The 24,248-nt window shown below is 30.3% G+C and overlaps 1 protein-coding gene across 1 annotated transcript; it reads right to left on the bottom strand.

The window, feature by feature from the left end:
- Positions 1-1,696: 1,696 nt before the first annotated feature.
- LOC123301238 (cilia- and flagella-associated protein 43) lies at positions 1,697-19,467 on the bottom strand. The gene is made up of 20 exons (XM_044883973.1): positions 19,442-19,467; positions 18,936-19,370; positions 15,900-16,104; positions 14,214-14,360; positions 13,292-13,591; positions 11,825-12,067; positions 9,887-9,953; positions 9,621-9,787; positions 8,147-8,398; positions 7,820-8,081; positions 7,058-7,339; positions 6,166-6,394; positions 5,849-6,107; positions 4,406-4,810; positions 3,953-4,254; positions 3,422-3,616; positions 3,128-3,356; positions 2,651-3,067; positions 1,931-2,220; positions 1,697-1,838 (listed from the first exon to the last, which is right to left on the bottom strand). The coding sequence occupies exons 1-20, from the start codon at positions 19,465-19,467 to the stop codon at positions 1,697-1,699; spliced, it is 4,854 nt and encodes a 1,617-aa protein (XP_044739908.1).
- Positions 19,468-24,248: the final 4,781 nt, after the last annotated feature.

Below are 24,248 nucleotides of genomic sequence, written 5' to 3'. Positions count from 1 at the left end.
ACTGATGTATACAACAAGTTGCATATATAAAAAAATCTAGTTTATATTTTCGTTTTCAGTTGAAAAGCGATTGAATATGTTAACAGCATTCGTTCATGATGCTTTAGCAACATATTCTGCGAAACAATTTGAGAATGAGCCTAAACAAAACGGTAATTCATGCCAAGGATTATATTGTATAGTACAAACTGTTTTAAATACTATTGATAAGACAATGTCCTATGGAAGGTAAGTTTTAAATATGAAAAAAGTTCATTTATTATGCTTGAAAATAATTTAGTGATTTTTTCGTGATGTTTTCTAGATTATTTTCCACATACTACACAACTGCAATGGACCCATAGAGAAACATAATTTTATTTAATTTTTAAATTTATTTATTTATTTATTGTTTTAATTTGTATATAAAAAGTGAATTAAAAAAAATTTAATATCAATGTATAGGCAAATTTCATTACACAATTCTAAAGAAGTTTATCTTATTTAAAAAACCTTGGTAATGAGGAAAAGAATGTCGCACCTTTGATATTTAGCACAGTTGTTTATTTGGTTGTAGCAACTTCGTAGCCAAAATAGCGAAAATACACCCCCCTCCCCCGGAGGAGTCGAATTTTTGCAGTTGTTACAACCATAAATCATAAACAACTGTTCATTCCAGTTATATTAGTCAAAATTAGGTAAGAATCACGATAATTTTAGCACCTGCTCCAAAGCAATTGCTCAACACCATAATCTGCAACTGCAAGAGTGGTTGTGGTTTGCCATGTGGATGCAGAAAATACGGGTTGCACTGCTCTTTAGCTTGTGGCCAGTGTAATGGGCAAGCTTGTCTCAATGCTTTAACATATCAGAATGATGATAATGAAGGCAGAACCTTTGACTCCGAAATCATAGAAGATCTGGAGACAAACTACGTACCTACTTTGAAATACCACAGCGGTCAGAAGACGATGATGATCAAGAAGAAGATTAATTAGAAATGAAAATTATTAATAGTTACGTATTTATCCATGATTATAATAAGCTTTATATGGCGTGTTTTTGACCGGGACACCGGTTACACGGAAATAATGCTCTAATCGCGCGCTTTCTACCCTCTATCTCGAAAACGATTAAATGTATATACAAATTTTTGAGACAAAAGTTGCAGGGAATTTAATATTCTTCAATATTGATAATAAATACAAATAACAAAAAAACCATAGGAAATGAGATATTTGTAAAAAATGTGCAAAAAATCGATTTTTGTGACATTTGACCTTTATTAGGCGCGTACACCCTACCTTATGTATGTTTTGAGACAACTTTTAGGATGTCAAAATACTAGTTTATACGAATTTATAGCTGGGTACATCAAATTCAAAAACATCAAAGATGCAACACTTTTTCCATTAAATATAGATATTTAATTTTGTTCTACTATGTAAATTGACTCATTTTTACGTTCAAAAAGCAACCTTAAGACAGTGATTGCGTCCAAGAAGGAGTTGTAGATTCCGTGTCTGGATTTGGATTTTATTTCAAATGAGAAATAGGTAATTTTTTACTCATCTGTATCAAAATAACAACAATTTTCTTTATTATCTATTTCAAAATAAAAAAATACTGTAATCAGTAAAAAAAATTCTTTATTTTATAAAATAGGTAATCAATATTTTGGCTTATAGCCACTATCTCAGTAATCTTAACATAGATCTTAACATTGAATCGGATTATATTTCAGCGTTGGATAAGTGCGTAAACGTAATAATTCGAGCTCAGTTTGTAACACTAATATTTCATTAAATTGCTTTTGAATTTTTCTTAATAATTTTCCACGTTTCATGATATTATCAATCCTAAAAATTAGAAAAAAAAAAAAAGAATTAAAAAAAGGATAGATTGGCCGCGAATTTCTTGTATTTTCATCACTAGTACAAATGAAAAAAACCTTGTATTATGTTTGTCCTTGTATTCACTTTCCATATTTTTATTTCGTTTTAACTCTTCTTCGCAAACATCGATATTCAAATCTTTAATACGCTTATTTAAACGTTCAGTATCCTGTTTCTTAGCTACTATACGTTCCTCTAATTCTTGGAATTTTTCTTGTGACTGTACAACAAATCGCGTATATTCTTCTCGAATATTTGCTTCTTCCTTGTCTAACGATAGCAAATGTTTGTCTGGATTATCTCCTTTTGCTTTAATTTTTAAGTAATCGATAACATCGCGATATAACTACAAGAAAAAATGGTTAGATGATAAATTTTGTTTTATACTAACCCTGGAATTTCATAAATCTTAGATGCTTTTCCTTATTTTAAAAATACAGTAGAACCTCGATAACTTAAACCTCGGTAACATAAAAACCTCTGTTACTTCAAAAAATACTATGTTCCCTTCCCATCAGAGCCCAAAACCTCTATAACTTAAAATACGCAACCTCTATAACTTAAATAAATAATCTTTGTATAGGCCCTCAGTAACTACATAGAAACATGTACATACCTCTATATTAACTAGGGTACATAGAAACATGTACATACCTCTATATTAACCTTTACCTAACATAGACCCTTGATAACTTAAAACCTCTATAACTTAAAATATTTTGTGTTTCCCTTGGACTTTAACTTATCGAGGTTCTACTGTATTTATAAAATTTTACCTTAATTTTTTGAATAGTTCGGATAAAATTCTGTAAATCTTCAATTTCCATAACTTTACGTTGATGATCCCATTCCGTTTGGATAATTTGACGACGAAATATCATATCTTTATACATAGCTGCTAATTTTATACGCCCAGCCTTATTAATTATTCTATTCACGTCAAGCACCTGATCTCGATTTACAAGTAATGCGCTATCGAAATCCTTTGTATGACCACTTAAGGGTACTTCCACAAGTCCTTGTTTTAATACTAACTGTATCAGAATATTGTGAGAATTATGTAATTGGTCTGAACGTGTTTTATTTAATTTTGCGATTAATTTCTCACGTAAATCACGTCGATATGCTAGTTTTTGAGTAAAAAATTTAATGGTCGCTTCGGCTTCAGCTAATTCATATGACATACCTTTAATCTAAAAGAAAGAGATTTAGGATATGCAAAAAAACTTAAAACATTAAATTTTTCTGCTTACTCGAATTTCACTTTCAATTTTAATTCGGCGGACACGTCGAATTGCATCAAAATGCTCTTCTAAAACAATATTTGGAACACCAACCATTTGATCTAAAGTATCCAATGATTTCAAGTATTCTACACTATCGTCTGGTAAAAATAACGGACGGTTGTGGGTGTTTAAGCAACTGGCCAGTTGGAAATATAAAGTGTGGGAAGTTGATTTTAGGTGATATCGAGGACGGCGTCTTTGAAAAGAAAATTTTACATAAGATAATGTGATTTTAGAGAAGTAATTTGCACAACAATGTACCTTAAAACTTTTAAATAGGCATCCAAACTTAAACTCGATACTCGTGGTAAATCTTTTCGATAATTTTTTTCAAGTAATCGGTCTTTATTCATTAGTGTCTCCATATTTGCTCGACATTCGGCTAATGATGTATTTAAATAAGCGATTTCTTTTTGAATCTGTTCAATTATCTTCTCATTTTCGGAAATTTCTTTCCTAAAATTTAAGGAAAAATTACAAACACTGGTTTTTTATAGATTCTAAGAAATTAGTTGGCAAATGTGCCACTACTTTGCGCAAAGAAGCTCTCTGCTGTCATGGTGATTTTTCCAATTTCCATAGTTGGTCATTTGTTAGCCTGCCAACGCTAAAAATGTAATATTTGGACCTCGAAATAAAAAAAATGCTTTTGGGTGACATATATTTTCGAGGAAATGGACAGATGCTACTGTAGCGAAGGGCTTCCTCCTGGTTTTGCACAACTTCAACTTTAGTCAGAAGTTTTCACGAGGGAAAGCTATACTCTGAAACTATATGCAATATTGGACTCACTCGGCTTCTTTCTCTTTTTGAGCGTCCAAAATTCGTTCAAAGTGAGTTTTACGTTTATTGGCAAATATAAATTGCTCTTGGATTATCGATTGAATAATTTTTAATCGTAGCAAATATAATTCCTTTAAATGACCATTAAATTTTTGTATACTTTCACGAAAGTCTACCGCTAGTTTTTGATACTCATTTTCCAACATTTTACGATATCGCTCCCTTTCACTTAATCGAAATTCAACCGCTTTCTCCCATGCCATTATTGCCAATAGGTCTTCTTCGTTATAATTTTTTGGATCTTTCTCAACCTATACCAATAAAAGAAGTTAAATGTTTAAATATTAAAATTCGGCACGAAGGGCCAAATTCAATATGTGTTAATTGATTTAAAAGAGAACAATATATGGTATATTAAACAAATTTGGCGCTGAAAAGTTGCTGGCGTAATTTCTAGCTTACCATGCAAGCTGGTGGTGGAATATCCTTTTTAATTTCATCCTCCCATCGTATTTCCAAAACACCATCCATCATTTTCATTAATGCGCGTTCGCGAAAATCATCCGCCAATAAGAGTAAACGAATTCGCTCACGTTCGGCTTCTTCTGCATCTAATCTGGCTTGCTCACTTGGTGATATATACGGTGTAATTGGTACTTCATGGGGTTCAACATTAATTAATTTCTCTGGTACTTCTGTATCGGGTATGTATGGTTCTACAATAACTATTTCGTTATTCTTTAATTCCGACAAAATATGTCGAAAGCGTGCAATACGTTCATTTACAATTGATAGTTCATGCTCTTTTAAATTACAAATTTCATCAAATTTCTTATTAAAATATGCGCATAATTGTTCACCAGCATACTTCAAGAGAAAGAGCGGAGAAAAAAAAATTAATAAATTGTTTTTTTCTAAAGCTGTGGCAAAACAAGAAGGCGGACATCAGACAACAACGAAGATAGGGAAAGTATCAAATAGACAATTAGCCGTTCATTTAAACTTTTTCAATAAACGGCGCCGTTCAACAACCGGCCTAAATGATATTCAACCGTAGCGTCTAATACAACATTTAATGAACTGGATGGCTGATTCTTAGGCCATTCATACAATAGGGTGATCATTCGACAAAAAAAATTAAATATCTGACATAATAAATTGTTTATTTTCGAAATTTAAAATATAACATATTGTTATTTAGTAATCATGAGATCAAATAGCGTAAATCAATAACAAAAAAATTATTTGCTAAATCAAGTTTAACTTACATGGCATTTGAATCCACAATAAAACAAGAACATCTTATTGCGACACTGATTCACAGAAGACCTACAACTAAATTTTTAGAATTCCTGGCCACCAAAACAGGTGACTCTCTGAACTTTCACCACAGGATTTATCAAAGAAAATGAACTTTCTGAAATTTCTGAGTACTACTGTAAAAACCAGTTTTAATAGTACCATACTTAGTTAAAACTTGTTGTCACTATACTCTTCCATTGTACTTTTTTTTGCGTGAACGCAATCAAACTGTGAGGAACACCAACAATATTGTTGCTTGCTGACACCATATTGCCAGTGTGTGGGTTTCAGCGCCAAGTGGCAGAAAGTGGCACTAAACTTAAATGACTAGGCAAGGCAAGCAGTTAAACGTTATCAATCCAAGCCATTTGACTAGCTGTTTGATTAAACGACTGAATATCGTCAGGCCGCTAATTGAACGACGCCATTTAGTAAAGAGACTAGGTGGTTAACTGAATGTCTAATACTGCTATACTGCTATATACTATTTTTTACTAGCCTGTGTTCGTTGTCGTGAAATGTTCGCCTTCGTGTGTGGCCTCAGCTTTAGTATTAACATTATACCAATCATTAAATCAAGAAAGTTGAAAAATGACCACTTACAGTATAAGAAACACTTAGAAATCGAAATTGTAAATACGAATGATTCTCAAATTGTGTATATCTAGGCATTGATTCTGCATCAATGTACAAATGTGATGTGGTCCCATATAAAATACGATTACTTTCATCAAATTCAACTGCAGCTTTTTCATCACCAACTACTGCTTCATTTTCATCTTCTTCCATTGCATTTAATATGCGTGTAGTCTCATCTTCACAAAAAATTTGTGGTGATTGTTTTAAAAATTCTTTCAAATCACTAAAAAAAACATAAATTAGAAATCGAAAAATTTGTAATTGGTATATGCTATTTGTACCCGTCTGGATAGACAACCCATGGTGTAAATATATCATGTTTACTCAACATCAACTCAATTTTGCGGCGAATGAATAATATATCAAACACATCTTTTTCATCAACACTTTTTGGGATTATTGGATAATTATCCACTTCCAATGAACCATACATTTCACGTAATGTACGATGTTTTACTTTTGGTGGTTCCCAAAGTAAATTGCTGATATAATCTGATACTCTATTACGTTCTACAAAATAAAATCAAGATAACTAAAAACAGAACCCCAGGGAATTAGAATATTGGCAAGGTAGGAGATTGAACACTGCTGTTTGGTCACAAACAAAACGGGGGGGGGGGGGGGGGATTGTATTTCGGGTGAATGAACGTCTTCAAAAGTTCGTCGCAATTTTTAACAATAAAAATAGAAGTAAATTGACTAACGTGTTTTAGATTTTCATTTTAAGCGTGTCCAGATGATTCGAAGGAAAATTAAGGGATAATGGATTTAGTTGTTTAAATCAAATTATTTGGAAGCACATGTTAAAATGTGGAAACAAAATCAAACACGTTCAAATGAACGCAATCAGCGTTAAGTTTTACGTCTCAATTAATAAGTTAAACCGATTATAAATTTAAGGAATCACTTCTTTGTAAGTAAAATTCAGATAGAAAGGATTTTACAATTCTGAAGGTAAGAAGTGTCTGCAAATGTTAGGCGGCAAGGATTCCGAAAACCAAGTGATAATTAATTTTAATTATATTTAGCGACAAAAGGAAAATCAAAGAATTTATTAAATATAAACTCGGGTGACTTGGGTGAGAACTTTTCAAGTCAGTCAAAAAAAGCATTTAAAACCTGGCTTTAAAATAAAATTAAAAATAATTGAGCCAATTGAATTTGAAATTCTACCTTCTATTAAATGAGCCAAATAATATTTTAACTTTTCGCATTCATAAGCATTTTCTTCATTCTTAGCATCAACCCATTCTTCATCTAAATTAAATGCTGATATTGGTAATTTTTCATTTTCTGGGGCACGTTCATTTGCATCTAACATTTCTGATAAACGGCTACGTATTTTTTTCAGTCCATCAAATATTTCTTGTCTTGCCGTAGCACATTGTATTGCTTCACTCATTAGTTTTTCTTGTTCAACCAATTCTAGCCAAGTTGGAATATTAGTTCTTTGAGCTGAAAGTAAAAAATAAACGATATTCAATACAAATGTTCGGAACGTATTTCGAAAACTCTTAGAGTTAAGCCAAACAGTTAAAATACAAAGAGGTTGTTATAACAAATGCGAGTAAGCGAGAAGGTTAATACCAATATAGGAAGACTAATCCTCTTATCCTCTCAATATTGCTTCGGTGTTCCTTCAGTAATTGTCTTCTGGCAATGCCTCTGGTTGCGTTACTGAGAGTTTTATGCAATTTTTCTTCAGAAACTGCTGAATAACGGAAATTATAGTGATTAACTTCTTTAGATTCTGTATGATTTGACTGAAGTATAATTGAAGTTGTAAAAAGTAAATAAACGCTAAAAATACTTGTGTGTTCATGTGTCTAATAAATGAAATCTCATTATTATTGACTCATCTCTATAGAGTTTATAAGCTTTTTCTTTTAAATTTCAGAAAAGTATAACCTGATGCTTGCCTCTGTAATTACTCACTTGAAATAATCCCCTTAAAAGCCATAGTTTTTTCTCGAATATCCTTAAATTTCAATAATAATGCCGGTTTTTGGGAAAGTGATGAAAATACAGTTGTAGTTGATGTGGTTGGATCTTGAGAAATATCCAGGATTTCATATCCATCATGAAATGATTCGTGTAAATTAAAATTCTCTTTATACGAATATTCTTGCATACTTTTCTTCAAATTATTTACAATATTTATACCAGTTACTCCTTCACAATCAATTTTAGTGCAAATCTTTAAAAAAAAGGAGCGTACTATTATAATTGTTGAGCCTTGAATAAAAAAGTATTAATAATTACCAAAGTTTTTGATTTACTCATGCTAACAACATAGCGTCCTGTTGGATCAATAATCGCTTTTTCAATACCGCCTCGTAATCGATGATGCAATTGTAATTTGCAACGTAATTCTGTACAAGTTTCATCGTAAATAAAGCACATGCCATCAATACCGTAGGTCATGAAGTGATAAGCATCGCGATATGTCGAATACATACTCAATTGATGTCCACTATGGTCCGATTTCATTATGACAAAATTATTCGTTTCTTCCTATTTAAAAAAAAATCTTTGATTTAAAAGTGACTTCCTCATTTTTAAAAGGCATACTTGAATCGGAGAGACCATTGTTTTTTTTTACCAAAAATAGATATTTTGGTTTCTGGTCCGAATTTTTCAAAACTTAATAATGATAATATGAATATATATATATTGTTATTTTAATAATAGACTAGTATTAAGAAGAAATAACGCTTGCGAACGGGGAAAGAGCTCCAAAAGCTATTATTTTGGCTTGACTGTTATAATTATATTCAGGGTTCGATTTTACACAACGGAGTAAAGGAAAAGAATATATTTTAGACATTCATTTGAGGTCGCTAAACAACTACAGTAATCAAGAGAGTCTATTTTTTCATTTGTGTAATTAAAGATTTAGTTTTTCATGAAAACAATATGATATTCCCCTCTACTTAGGAAAGGTTCCGGTGCAACTATTTCTGGAAATCGAGCAATATTTATATTTAAAAGATAAACATGTCGTATTTCATTTTCAAACAAAAAATAGAATGTTAACGGGGTGAAGTTAACCTTGGATCAAAATAAGGTACAAAAGGGTTTGTTATAGCGAAAGTCTATCTACATGAAGTGGCATTTGTAAAGGACTTTCAGTTTTGTATTAAAATAAATCAGCATTAGACTAGAAATGATGTTTGAAGAAAATCTTAGCATTCAATGTGATTAGCTTTTGATTACCGGCCTATTTTCAAACCAAAATACCGGTCTATTTACTTTTTTACTTTACTAATAATATTTTGTTCAGAGGATCGCTAATAGAGAAGTTGCATGTTTTTTGTTATTTTTTTTTAAAGTTTACTAAAAATTATTAAGGAAATAAATAAATTTGTTTTAAAAATTGATTTTTCGTGTAATTTTTAATGTAAATGCCAGTGACGTCAACATATCGCTTTAGTAACGTCACCACATAGAGAAATGAAAAAATAGCATGTAAGATGATGAAAATGGTTTGTCTCTCAACTTGTTTTTACAATATTATACATGATTTTATATGGAAACAAGCTGAAAAATCGAACGTCTCAACGGATATCAAGACGTAAAAACCAATCACAAAGCGTTGTTTTTATTCAAAAATATAATAATTTTTTACCATGCAGGTACTTGCATGCTCTTCTTACTTTTTCACTAATTCAATTTTAGGTAATATGTCTCCAAAGTAATACTATAATCCTTCCCTTCTAAATTATTATTTACTTACATTTGCGAATAATTGATGTAATTGCCTAGAACCATGGGGTACACCATAAAACATATTTTCGGATGTATGAATTCTAGTTGGTTGGATTTGTGTATAATTTGATAATAAAGTCATTTTACGTTTTTGTGGTTCAATCAATGTTTTTTTATCGATATGATCTGGTAAATCTAATGTACATATTGTACATTGATCACCAATAATAAATGTATTTGATGTTACATGTAAAAAATATAATTTTAATACATTCGAATTGATTAATTGTATACAGCTGCATACAATCTGCGAGCTAAAATCAATGTGCGATATTACCCACCAACCAGTTTTTGGATTACCCTATAAAAAATTTAATCTTATCTTATATATTTAAACGAGCAATTCTTGTATATAAATATATATACAATATATATATATATATATAAATATATACATAATGTATATAAATATATACATAATGTATATAAATATATACATAATGCAAATTATAACTCTTCCTGACATCTATTGGTGTATATCGTAGTTAATGAAATACAATGCAAATTATAACTCTTCCTGACATCTATTGGTGTATATCGTAGTTAATGATTCAAATTGGTATTTGTGTGGAGACATTTAAAACGGTCTTCTATTAGTGATAAAATTTGTGTCTTTTTAAGAATACCGAGCAAAGCTCGGTCATCCAGATATTATATTATTACTCTAGCAAGTTTTTTCTGTCCTACCCTTATCTTCCTTAACCCTTTATCAAATACCATGATTCACTCCTCATTTTCAAGCTTATTATGTCTAGGTTGGAAGAAAAATGTACTCACGGTCTAAAAATGTACTGCTTAGGAAAAACACGCTAGACAAATAATTTGAACGAAAAAATATCATAAATTTAAATAATAAGTTTATTGGGCAAATGTGTTAGTTTTTACAAATGCTCTCCTAATACTCTAAGACATATAATTACTATTTTTAATACATGTTCTCCTAATATTAATTCAGGGCACGATCATTTCGATGGGCACAGCCACTCGGAATGAACTTGCTCATGATCGATATAGTGCATTCCTACGAACAAATGTTTACAAAATGTATGACACCCTGGCCAAAATTTTGTACAGTGTATTTGTGAGTTGTTAGTTTGTTCGCTCGCAAAAATTACAAAAGTAAGTGTGTGTTTGTTTGCACAGCAAAGTGTCACATTTCGATTTTAAACTACTGAACCGATTTTGATGAAATTTTGAATTACTGAAAATTAAATTAAACAAGTTTTAGCTTTTTTTTCTCGCGAAAGCGTTGGTAATGTCGTCGATATCCAGATGTTTAGGAGAGCTAGCCGGAATAATCTTTCCTGTCCCATTGAGGCACGCAACCAAGATTTTACCCCGCGAAGTGTAGAAAACGATCTCTCTGCGGTAGCTACGCTGGGCGCAAAGTTGTTAGTATTTGTAAGAACATTTTTATATTAGGGTTCAAATCTTGGCCGTATGCTTCAATGAAATCTGCTATCGATTCTGGCATGGCGGAATTGTTTTCACATTCTGTTTTACATTTGGCCACCCAGAGTCGGTATTAATTTATAATAGTTGATTCACTATCATTAATGAATCGCCGGTGTCTGAACCACCACTGAACATTTGTTTCAGGTAGTAAAACTCCCAACTGAAATTGGTCGAGTACCTCCGTAGACAATCTTTGCCCCAAATCATTGATAACGTAATATAATAGGGGTATGTAAATTGATTTCCGAAAGTACTCTTCTCCCGATTTCGCTAGGATTTTGGACATATCTATATGCTTCGAAGCTAATTTTTAAACAAAAAAAAAATAATAATAATGTTGCCCCCAAAAATTATCAGATGGGGGTTTGGTATGAAATATAATATTCTTTGATGGCGTTTTTAGCCACGGGTAAAGGGTAGCTACGGCTTACGGTAACTACGGAAGTGGATTTCCTCACGGGCCGAGCTAGTTTAACGTTATTATAAAAATAAAACATTCTCTAAAATCGGAATGAATCATGTTTAAAGTTTAAATTTTGGATCACTATTACATCGATGTGATTTCTCGTGAATAGTTTAGGGAAAAACTAATTTTTAGAACAATTTTGATTAAGGCTCTTATGAATTTCTGATTGGATCTCAAAACATAATACTGGAAATCACTCTGAATCAAACTCACACTTTAAAAATTAATCACTTCAAAAAGTTTAATTTTACCTTTAAAACAAAATACATTCCAAAAGAATTATTACCAACCAAAGTGTACTCTCCATCTGGCGTAATTCGAACAGTTTCAATTGGATGGCTCATAAGACGTATCGTTTTCATTAATTTTATATCGTATACATCATAAGCATTAAGAAACATCAACGTACCATCTTCACAACCTAAATTAAGTATGGGCCATTCGGGGTTTCCAAAAATATAAACTGTAGGTGTTTGTAAATGTACTACTGATACCTGTATCAAAAAATTATTTGAATTTAAAATCATTCAGATTTCCGTGCTTACAGGCTACGGTAATTAGAACCCAAAAAACATAAAAATTCAGATCATTTGACGATGAGCCGAATATTTTTTATCGTCTAAAATCCAATACTACCAACCCAGGATTTTAGACTATTTCTCAAAAATTACTCTTTATAATTAAAGGATCTCGCACGATTAGATAGAAAAATGGCTTTCCTGATAGCGGAAATGTTCTTCGGGTCGTTCTAATCAAAAGCTCTCACGCACAGGAATTTTTTAATAGAGTATTTTTCCAACTACGGGCGATCAATGCTACGCATTTATTATAGTTATAGTATATGACTACCGCGCGTATTTTGTGTGTATGGGTGTGTAAGGTTGTATTATGTTGTATTGTCTCGTTACTTGGTGAGTTGTACCTTGTATCATTATTAAAACGGTAGTCAAATACTATGAATATAATAAATGTGTAGCTTTGAACGCCAGTATCTCGAAAATTACCATTTAAAAAATTTTGTCGCCGTGAGAGCTTTTGATCAAAACGATCCTAAGAAAATATTGGGGATAGTATGAAAAATTTTCACAGAAAGTCCTTTTCCTAGTCATATCGGTACTATAACTATAATATATTTGCAGGTTTGATCGCCCGTAACTCGAAAACTACTCTTTATAAAATTTTGCGGCCGTGAGAGCTTTGATCAGAACGATCCGAAGAACGTTTTGGGAGCAGTTTGAAAAAGTTTGACAGAAATCCATTTCCTATCCAATCGTGCGGAGTCCCTTATCCTATGAACTAATACAAATTTCAAAACAAAAAAGTAATTGTGATTTTCTGTAACAAAATGTAATTTTCTCAAATTTTTCAAAGGGAACTTTTTGTCATCGGCTTAGATTAAAAAAATTGAAAATAATATTTTTGACTAATAAAATACAAAAAAACGGATTGCTTCGACGATTGGTTGAGTAGTTTCTGATTTATCGACTACAATACTATGCGAGGGGTTATATCTTGTCGCAATTTATGCAATCGATACTTTAGAAAATTGTTGTTCAATCGCAAAATAAAACAGGCATAAGAAATAAAAAAGTAAGAAGTTGAAAAGTATAAAATTACTAATTATTCAAAAAAAGCTGATAAAAAAAGTTCATATTGACCGCGTCTCCAAAAAAACTTGTGAATTCTTACTTGCGATAGTAAAATTGTTTGTCACTTACAGGCTTTCCAATTTCAATTTTCCATACAATTAAATCATAATACTGATTTAATGTAACCACATATTCACCTACGGGCCAAATAAATGTAAATGAAATACAACGCGTGAATAACGGAAATGATTGAACTTCATTGATTATTTCTTCATTTATTTCAATTATATTAATACGTCCATCCATAGCTGAAGCATATAAATGTTCTGTATCTTTAAGGGTTATCGATCGTAAATAATGCAATGTATAATATCCGTCCAACCGTAAATTTGCAGCCCATTTTAATGTTATTGGATCTTGTACATAATACTAAAAATAGGATTAGTTTATTATAGAAAGTGTGCTGCAGGAGCTGCTTTTTAATATACAGGGTGGGCAATTTTAATCTATACACCTAAATACCTCGTTTTGTAGTTAACCAACCAAAAAATAATTTAAATAAAAGTTGGAGAGTTTGATGGGGGACGTCATTCTTTAAAAGCCAATTTTGATTCTAAACGGTAAGAGATAAGTCCTTTTTCTTCCGAAAGCTAATGTTTTTCGAAAAAATGTTTTAAGCAAAAATTGTTAGTTTTTTTATGAAAATCAACATTCTAATTTAAAATTTTATTCTATCTATCTATTACCGCTTAGGATCTAAATTGGCTATTAACTGATGTTAGAACATGGTGCCCCCATCAAACTCTGCAACTTTTGTCTAAGTTATTTATATTTACAAAACGAGATATTTAGATGTATAGATTAAAATGGCCCACCCTGTGTATGTTATAAGTATGTAAACGACTAAGAATCTTTTGTTTTTGAAGAAAAAAAGTACTTTTGGGAATATGTTTTGATACAAATGTTTACATATACATTTTTTTAAGGAATATCCCGCCTTGTTAGAAAATTAAAAGGATACAAAAATTTTTTTTTTATAAATGTATCATACAGTAATACTTGAAGTTCGTCCTGCTACAACAATGCCTTCTAAATGCCATGTAAAACAAGGAAAACTGCATTTGCCTTGTCTTACGTCATCGTCATCTTTTCCGGTCCATTTTATAACCATTTCTGTTTTATTTTCATTTACAAGTTTCTGAAAAAACAATACATTATAAGAATATTATTTACATCTGTTATTGTTTCAGTTAGGTGCAAAATACGTATGATGCACCGCTAGCTATTGTTCGCTTATTCTTTCGTGGACCTCCAAAATTCGTCTTTTACTAATCTTAGCCCGCCCTATCATAAATTATAAAGTACTACCCATTTACAACGTATTATCTTACTACAAGCAGTGGCTCTCAAATAAGTTCGCTTTGAATTTTTATTATTATTGTAAAAGAAAATATTTTGTGTTGGATTTACTTTTATTTACTTTTGCGAATAAAATTTATGTTGTTCGTTTATTGTTCTTTTATCTTTTGTTGTTTTGCTTGATTTTATTTTTATTTTTTTATTTTGGTTTTAAGTATATAATGCTACACAAGAGGATTGATTGCTAAAGCAATCGATCGATCTAGCTTATTAATTTTTAAATAGTGTCAAGTTATTGGCTTAATAGGTACATTTGAATATCAAAATTCAATTAAATTCAAAATAAATATCTTAAGGATGTTCCAGCATGGTATTTGCAGTTTCTATGTTAAAGCAATGGTACAATTTTTTTTTCGACAGAATTTAACGAAAAATTAAATTTAAGAATTTAATAATGCTTACTATTAATTCCCAAAGTTTCAGAAATTTTGACCGTTTAAAATGGGAAATAATTATGCCAACGTCCCAATTTCGATCAATTTACGTCAAAATTAATATCTCGAAAGTGAAAATTAATTTCTAAATTTTTTTTTTAGAATTGTATTGTATAAACATTTTTTTCTACTTTTTCTTCAATATATAATAATATCATAAAAAATAGTTGGAGAGACCGGACATTTTACATGCTTTAAATGGGACATGACCCTCAAAATCGCGAACTTTGTCTTTGCGATCTAAACGGTCAAAAATTATGAAATTTTAGGAATTCATAAATAAAGCTATTATAAACCCGAGAAAAAAAATTCGGCCAAATCTGTCGAAAAGTGATTTCATGCTGGTACTACCTTAAGTCATCATTTTATTTAAAATAACCATGTCTTATTTATGTTAGTTTGGTTATTTTCAATACACTTACAATATGTTTTTTAGCCACTGGGTTGTCGTAGGTGGATGTAAATCTAATAATAAATATTTTGTCTTTTTCCTAAGCATAATAAAATAATTGCCTTTTTTCTGTACATCCCATATAAGTGCCATAAAACTCAGAGTACATCCTTTTCGTAAAAATTTTTTATTTTACAAATTATTATTGGTTTAATGATAAGGATGCATTAATTATTTTTGGATACTAAATAAAACCCCCCACTCAATCTCATTTTCGGTCGTATGCTGCGCTAAGGACCAACAATTTTTGTAATCACTATAACACTTTAATAATTTCCACACAGATAAAAATGTTGGAAAAAAAACGAGCAAAATTGTTAGTGCTAAAACTTTTTACCCATGGACAAAATAAAATAAACTATCCCGGTGCTCTAAACAGCTCTTACGGATTGTTTGTCTAACTACCAATGCAAAAGATATTAATTATACAAACTTCATAAATATTAGCGCCAGAATCTAAAACCAAAACATTTCCATTTGGTGTATATAAGACGTCACATATACCTTCATGGCCATGCGGTAAATTTACCGTGGCCGAGCTTAAAGCACATCGTTTACCACAAACATGTAAATCCCAAACAGTATATGAGCGTATAGAATTTGTAGCAACTTGAATAAATGCACTTGAATTACTGTATCTAAAACCAAAATAATATATTTTAGTGAATTGCATTGAACTGGAATATTCGATTTTAAAAGTAAAAAGGGTAATATTTTGGATGACTCTGGAAGTGAAACGGGGCCAATTGGATGGAGCTGTCACCATTTGTTACGCAATAAAAAATATAACTTTCAAGAGAATGACAAGAAGTATAAATTATTTTCTTAGCAAAAACTGAGATCTACGGGCCAATTGCTTTCTAAACATGTGTGGCAGACTAACAACGAGCCGATAGTTTTGGCATCTGTAAATAGGTACGGTAAATTTACCGCTTTTCTAAAAAAAGACAATTGTAATTGTGGAAAAAAATTATATTTTTGTGAATATTTCCAAAATGCTTGAAAGACTCTCTCCGCCCTGTATAAGTAAAATCAATTTTTGAAAATCTCATTTATTTATTTTTAGTTAAAGAAATATGAAAAAAAAACGAAATTTGAAATTACACCATAATAAAATAATATAGTAGTCGTTAATGACCTCGACGTTAAAAAACGACTTTAAATAAATAAATAAAAAAAAAATAATAATAATAATAAAAACGAACATAAAAAAAATAAAAAATTGAAATCCTCAAGAACGTCCCATGTTTGATGAATTTTGTGCCATATTTTTAATTTTTCTAAGTATTCGTTTTGGCAATATTCACAATAGTATCTATTTTTTCGAAAATTTCAACATCATATATCTAGAAAAGGACGATTTCCTGGCTACAAGAGTATTGGGAAATTTTCAACTTGGGCGACTTTATATTATAAGTTACAAAATATTACATACAAGTTCCAATTTCTCGATAATGACTGAGACCATTCTTGTAGTAGATAATTCTATTCTATTCTAACTGATTGACCTTCACATTTAACCTTCATATGAATTATTATTATAAAACCAAAAAAACTATTCACATATGAAAGTCACCTTCTCAGTTCGATGTTAAATAATTTGCAAATCTTACGCAAAAGTGCTTAAGATTTCTTTGAAAATTTTGTGAAAATTAATTCCTCGAATTGTTTCAGAAAAATTTTTCTATATTTTTATAAAAACATATATTGATTTTAAATAGGCTATGAAAACTTCTCAAGATTATTTTATTACAAAAAAGCAAAATTCATTCTACATTCCGTACCACAAACTTGAATGATTTTGTTCCGAGCATAATCAAGGTATTTAAAAATAAGATTATTTTGAATACAATGATTGGAAACGAACTATAGTAGAGTGTAAACTATAAAAGAGTTTGAAGAATTGGGTCCCTTAGGGATCGATATAAAAGATCTAGAATCCCCTCGAGACTTCAGCCTCTTCTGCACTACTACTTCTTGACTGCAATGATTATGAAAAGTTTCACATCCTCAGACTTAGCTAGATACCCTGTAGATGCTGCGAATTGGGAGCCCACCGAAAAAAAAGATACAAGACTAACATAATCCTTATTGTTAGAGTAATAATTTTTAGACTTAAGACTGATACCAAAATTTCAGATGTGAGCAAAATATATTGCAAAACTGCAATAACAAAAAATTGAATTGCAGAATATAGGCAATATACATAACTGATATTTAATGTTAACAACCTATACTTGAGTAATTTTACCGAGGCCAAAATTTAAAAAAAACGAAACTCCACCTCTGTTCAAGAATATCGTCAAGAATTCAAGCGACTTATTGCAACTTTTAATGATCACGTCAAAATTTACACAGATGCTTCCAAAACTGAAAATTCAACAGCTTGTGCAATTTTATTCAAAAATTTTACCTACAAGTACAAATTAAAAAATCAAATAACATCTATTTTTATAGCAGAAGCTATAGCTATTAGACTCGAAAACACACTTTAAATTTCAAAAAGTTGGTCTCAGTAAAATAAGTCAAGTATAGTTCAGTAACTTTATACATTACAGCCTGCGTCAAATCCGACAGTTCTTACTTTTAACCCCGAACTAAAAAAATATATGTTTCAAGTGGGAGTTTAGGGTTTATACCCCAAAAAATTTGCCGGAGGGTTTTTAAATTTTGTAAATTTCACTTATTCGCTGACTTGTTATGATTTTGGCCTAGTAAATAATTCAAGTTTGTGATCTCGAGCGCCCACAGCAACTTTATCAAAAATTAAAAAAATCATGCAAATTTTGACTTTTTTTTCACATTTAGGTGATTATAATCCTAAAGGACTAGTTTTTGATAAAACCTTTTTAGGGCGTTTTTCAAGTAGACTATATTTGCTACAATATGAGACTAGAACTGTCTCTGTTTCCTCAATAGTTTTCGATACAAAACCTTTCAGAGTTTATCATTTTCTCGAAAATTGCAATTTTTTGCAATATTATCTCGTTTTGAATGAATTTTGATCCTAATTCTTCGTAGCCCCACGTAAATCTGAAACAAAATTCCAAAGAATCAGAGTCAAAATTCATTCAGAAGGACAGAATATAGCAAAAAAATTGGGAAGTTCGAAAAAATGACGTCCTTTGACAGGCTTTATCTTGGAAGTCTAGTCTCATATTGCCGGAAATTTAGTCTACTTTAAAAACATCTTGAAAAGCTATATCAATATTAATATATTAAAAACTATCCCTTTAGGGTTATAATCGCCAAATTCGGAAAAAGACGAAAATTCCAGTTTTTCGAATTCTGACAAAGTTGCGTTCGGCGCTCGATTTCATAAACTTAGATTATTCATTGGGCACACATAAACAAGTCTGCAAAAAACACAGAATTATCGGATTTGAGACGCAAACTATACCGCAGTTTCAAACAACAAGGTTATTGGATTAACCACAAATCCATAAAAAATGAATAATTATGCACTTACTTCAAAATTTGATTATCATAAAACATATTTGATTGTTTAATCGCTAATTTTTCACCAGTTCGCCATATCCAAACAATAACAGCAAATTCTGGTAAAGATGTCAGTGCAACTAAATATTCTGTTGCAGAAAATGCAATCGCTAAATAGCCAATTGTTGCGGCATCTTTCATTTGAACAATATGTTCAAAATTTGGATATGCAATAACAATTATACGTGGTTTCAAACATAATTCTGCTATAGCAATAACTGGAAATTTTTTATGGCCATCAAAACATTTAATACCATCACCTGTTTCCTTCGAATTCGATTTATAGAATAAATTTTCACCGGTGTTTATATTGTGAAATAATAAATGGCAATCAGATTCACCACTAACACATATTATATCACTCCCAACAAAGCTTACTTCTTTAACGGCACCAAAACGTACCCATCTGTAAAAAAAATGGAAAAAGTGAAATTTACAAATTTTACTAAAATAATCAAAGTACTTTGTAGCTCTTACACCGGAACAGGAGATCCAACGGACATTTTATTATTTTCCAAAATAAATTCTGGATTCTTTCGAGCAACAAAAACCACTGTTTAAAAAAATGCAATAAATATTATCAAAAATGTAAATATTTTGATAATTTGTTTATTTTGTAACCATGGCAGAAGTCGTTTTTATTATATTTATTGATTTAACCACCTGTGTCTCGCTACGATACTACCGTGGGTCACCTTGCGTAAATTACTTTACCTATATTATTTTTCTGCTTTGAGATTTATGTTTATCCTTTGAGTAGTATAGAATTAATAATTTTCTAGACTCTCAGAAATAAATTGTTTCTGATATTTCATTGTCAATATTGATAAATGGTAAGTAAAATGATAGTCTAAATTGGAACTACTGAAAACAGGTCCATTTCCTGTTTTAATTAGTACGAATTACTATCGCCAGTTGGCGGGATGTGGCTGATTTGAATTTGAATATTTTTATTGGCCTTTAAAAATGATAAGTACAAGCATTGCCATCTGGCAATCTAAATTGGAACTACTAATTGGTCCACTTCCTTTTTTAATTAGTACAAATTATTATCCGTAGTTAGCGGAGTTGCAACTCCCAGGTATCAATAATAAATCAATTATTTGTAACATGTTTTTCTTAACTCGATTTTTGTATGTCCGGGTGGAATCTTACAATTGACTTTAAACTAACTTCCCGATGAGCTAGAGATTTGAAATTTGGACCATAGCTCAGAAATGGATGACAATGCGGCATTCACATAACCCTGAAAGCACGAAATAAAAATAAAAAACTTGTAAGATTGGAATCGAAAAACATGGGGCGCATACCATACACAACTATATAAAGAGTGTAGTAATAGCTATTTATTATTTTATAGTTTTTAGTCCGTTATAAAAATATGGTTCTTTAAAATTTTTGTAATATTATTTTTCTCCTTTGAGACTTATTGTTATTCTTTTAATCAAAACTTTTCTTGAAGGCACGTTTTAGCAGTACATAATTAATAATTTACTAGATTCTCAGCAATTGTTTCTGTTACTTATTTCATTGTCTATAAAATAAATCAATTCTATAAAATTTTTATAAATTGTATTTACCCATTTTTAACCGAAATTTTTATTTTCGAAGTAACCGTATTTTATAATGAAACAAGTGAAAACAATTAATTGACTGAGTTAATTGTTGAATTACCATGTACAGACAGTGTTGATTACGCATTTTTTTGCTTTTTTATGTCTTGTAACTAAATAAAGAAAGATAAACAAACAAACACATACGTATAGGTACCTGTTCGTTATATAGTTACCTGTTTATACACATACTATATAATGCTTCTAAGCTAATTTGCGCCCTGACGAATAAACAGTGATGTTTAGTTGTTTATTTCTTTATAAAGAACATTTTTTACATTTAAACTTTTATTCTATCTCTAAGGGTTTACAAGACCTTGACCTTTGTTGCTCATTTACAAACTCGACCTTACGTCCTGAGCACGCTATGAAAATTTTAGCTTGATATCTTTGTTTTCGAGTTATCGTGTTCACAGATGGACAGACGAGCGGGCAAACAACCGAAAATGGACTAATTACTTGATTTTATGAACACCAATATTAAAATTTTGTTCATAGCATCAATATTTTTAAGCGTTACAAACTTGGGACTAAACTTAGTATACCTTGATATATATTACATATATACATGGTATAACAAACTTGGGACTAAACTTAGTATACCTTGATATATATTACATATATACATGGTATAATAAACTTGGAACAAAACTTAGTATACCTTGATATATATTACATATATACATGGTATAAAAAGTTTTTGTACAAGGTGTAAAGGTGGTTTTTTAACCGACTTCAAAAAAGGAAAAGGTTCTCAGTTCGACTGTATTTTTTTTATGTTTGTTACCACAGAACTTTAGACTGGGTGAACCGATTTTGATGATTCTTTTTTTATTTAAAAGCTGGTGCTCCCGTGTGATCCCATTCAATTTGGTTCCATTAAGTATGTGCTCAACAAATGAACGAATAATCAATATCACTCCAACCGATTTCGATGATTCTTTTTTAGAACGAATATCTTCACTTAATAAAGTGCTTAATTCTTTGGTATGATTTGAAAAATAATATTTTGGGTAAATTTTTAATAAAGCACTTGATAAAATGAAGAAATTCACGAAACGTTGAGCATTATTTATTTGAAAGATATGTCTTGCAGCTTCAAAAATTGCATTGTGAGTGTTCTGTTCACACTCGCATTAAATTCAAATAGATACGTAAACTGTATCACGCAATTGATGATTAATACGTCATCTCTGCGGGATTTTCAAATAATTTCATTGATTTTCTGTTTCTTGAAAAAATGTTGAGATAATTACTTCAAGATACTCAATACTTTTCATGTTAAATATTTTTGCTCAACTTTTAAAATAGCCTGCCCGAGTTACACCTACCGCGTCATTTAATAGGGGTTTTGTGTAGGCTTTTAGATCTTCTTTTTTTTGTACCTAACTCTGTTTTCTATATCTGCTACGCTATTAATGACGCGTTTTATATAATTGACTTGTTTATAATAGAAATTTTGTAAAAGTTTTTAGTCCGGCCGAATGACCTATTGGACTTTTTTTCATTAAGATGATAATTTTATTACACTTCACATTCGTATCGACCAATCATTTTAATGAATTTATCACCATTTCTTACTAAAAACCAACTGATGAAACTCGAAGAAATTATTGCATCAGCCAACATTTTCTTATCATTTTTTAAATGTACAAAAAAAATGAGGCATTTAAAAAAAATGTGGAGATGATTTTGTTATTTAATATTTACATTAGAAATGAAACAATAAGTTTTTGGTGAAATGAAGAGTTTTTTTTTATAAAGACGCGTTTTAGCGCACGCCAATCAGTGGCTCTAAAACGGTAAATAAGTTTTGCATGTCTGTCTTCTATTTTAATGACCCTAAGGCTTTGCAAATGATCCGAATGCTTTACAAAATCGGGAAGTCGAACTTAGTCTTGAATTTAATTTAAAATGATAGGCAATTATTCTATTGGACAATCCTACTAAGGTAGAATCAATCTATCTATCGAATTTAATTGGAATATTTTTATAAGGCACTTTATAGACATAGAATGTTATACAGATGCAATGTTTCGCCATAATTATACGCTAACTGTACCTTGCCAATGTTATTATGTTTTGCCTCTTTTTTGCAAGTAAACTTTTTTTTTAAATATTAAATAAAATGCCTTTGAATAAATATTGCTATATATAGCTGAATGGAATTTCATAAATGCTATTTTACATGAATTTCTCAAGGCAAAACCAAAATTCAGAAGGAATGGGAAATTAATAAACCTATGAAAAGTTTGATGGCTTAACTGTGAATTTCGGCAACAATACTCACATCAGAAATAATAATCCTTTTAAAATAATGAAAGGAATCAGCTGTTACAAGTACGCTTTAAACACAATTAATACAAAATTTCTGCAAAATAAATATTTTATTTTAATGAAAAAGTTGGCCAATCGAAAACATAAAGCAGGGAAAACGTATTAGGAAAATTTGGATAGGGAAACAGAATTTTCTATAGTCGATCTGTAATCTTTTTATTCAATGAAAATGATCAGCTGGATGACCTACGGCACCCTAAACTCGCATATGAAACATATCTAAGAATAATCTCCATTAAATTGCCTTTTTCCTTAAAGCCTCTTCGAAACCGAGCCGATTTGCAAGTTCATCGGCAATTGTTAATTTAGGCGCTACAATGACTCAGACAGACAGACACACACACATAGTGGTCAAACTTATAACACCCCTTTTTTTAGTTCGGGAGTTAATAAAACTCAGTGAAGATTTCGAAATATTTATCCATATTTATGATTAATCCATGAATACATATATTTTAGAGAGGTTTTTCAAGGTAACAGTTTTTCATTTTGTTTTATAAATTTTGTAAATTTTACTTGTTAAACCAACCATTATTTCTTAGCATTTGAGGAAACACTGATTTATTTTAACAAGTGAGACATTGTGTTTACAAAGTTTTGAACTAATTTTAGGAAATTCACAAATAAGATCATTACTTTAAATTGACCCATCTATAATTAGGTTCCAATTGATATCTAATAATTTTCTCATTGATAAATTATAAGAGGATATGTATAAAAATGGTTTGTTTACTAGTTGAAAATTATATATATAGTATTTTAACCTTGGGGTCAATTCTATTTTGTATACGGCCCTGTTTTATATTAGACTTTTTTTTTCCAAAAGTCATACCGCCACTAATAAAGTTGCATCGTTTTAATATCAATAAAAAATCATTGACTCGACAATTAATTTATTAGCTAATTAATCATAGATTACATTAGTTTATATTAGTTAAACCTTCAAGTGACATAAATTTGATTTCATTTTATTAAGACGCATTGCGAATTATCGATTTATTAAATATCGATTAATTATTGGGTATAAAATAAATTAAAATTTATTATATCATATAAATTAAATTGTTGATACATAAAAAAATAATATGAACACGTTTTCAAAAAAAAATTTCAAATGATCTTTTATTTTACAACATGACAGATAGCTCAGATGGCATGCTTTTTATGATAAGGAATTGTTTTAATTTTCATATAAAACCAGTAGAAAGTGGAAATAAAATTAAATAAAAAAAAAAATATTTATTTAATTAAAAAAAAAAAATATTTATTTAATTTAAAATAAAATATAAAAATTATACAATGTATTATATAAAAAAAATTGTAATTTTGTTTGG

The sequence above is a fragment of the Chrysoperla carnea genome, chromosome 5, assembly GCF_905475395.1.
Source record: "Chrysoperla carnea chromosome 5, inChrCarn1.1, whole genome shotgun sequence".
Classification (NCBI taxonomy): Eukaryota; Metazoa; Arthropoda; class Insecta; order Neuroptera; family Chrysopidae; genus Chrysoperla; species Chrysoperla carnea.
The sequence above is the reverse complement of the archived record's forward strand: the minus strand, read 5'-3'. Positions and strand labels throughout refer to the sequence as shown.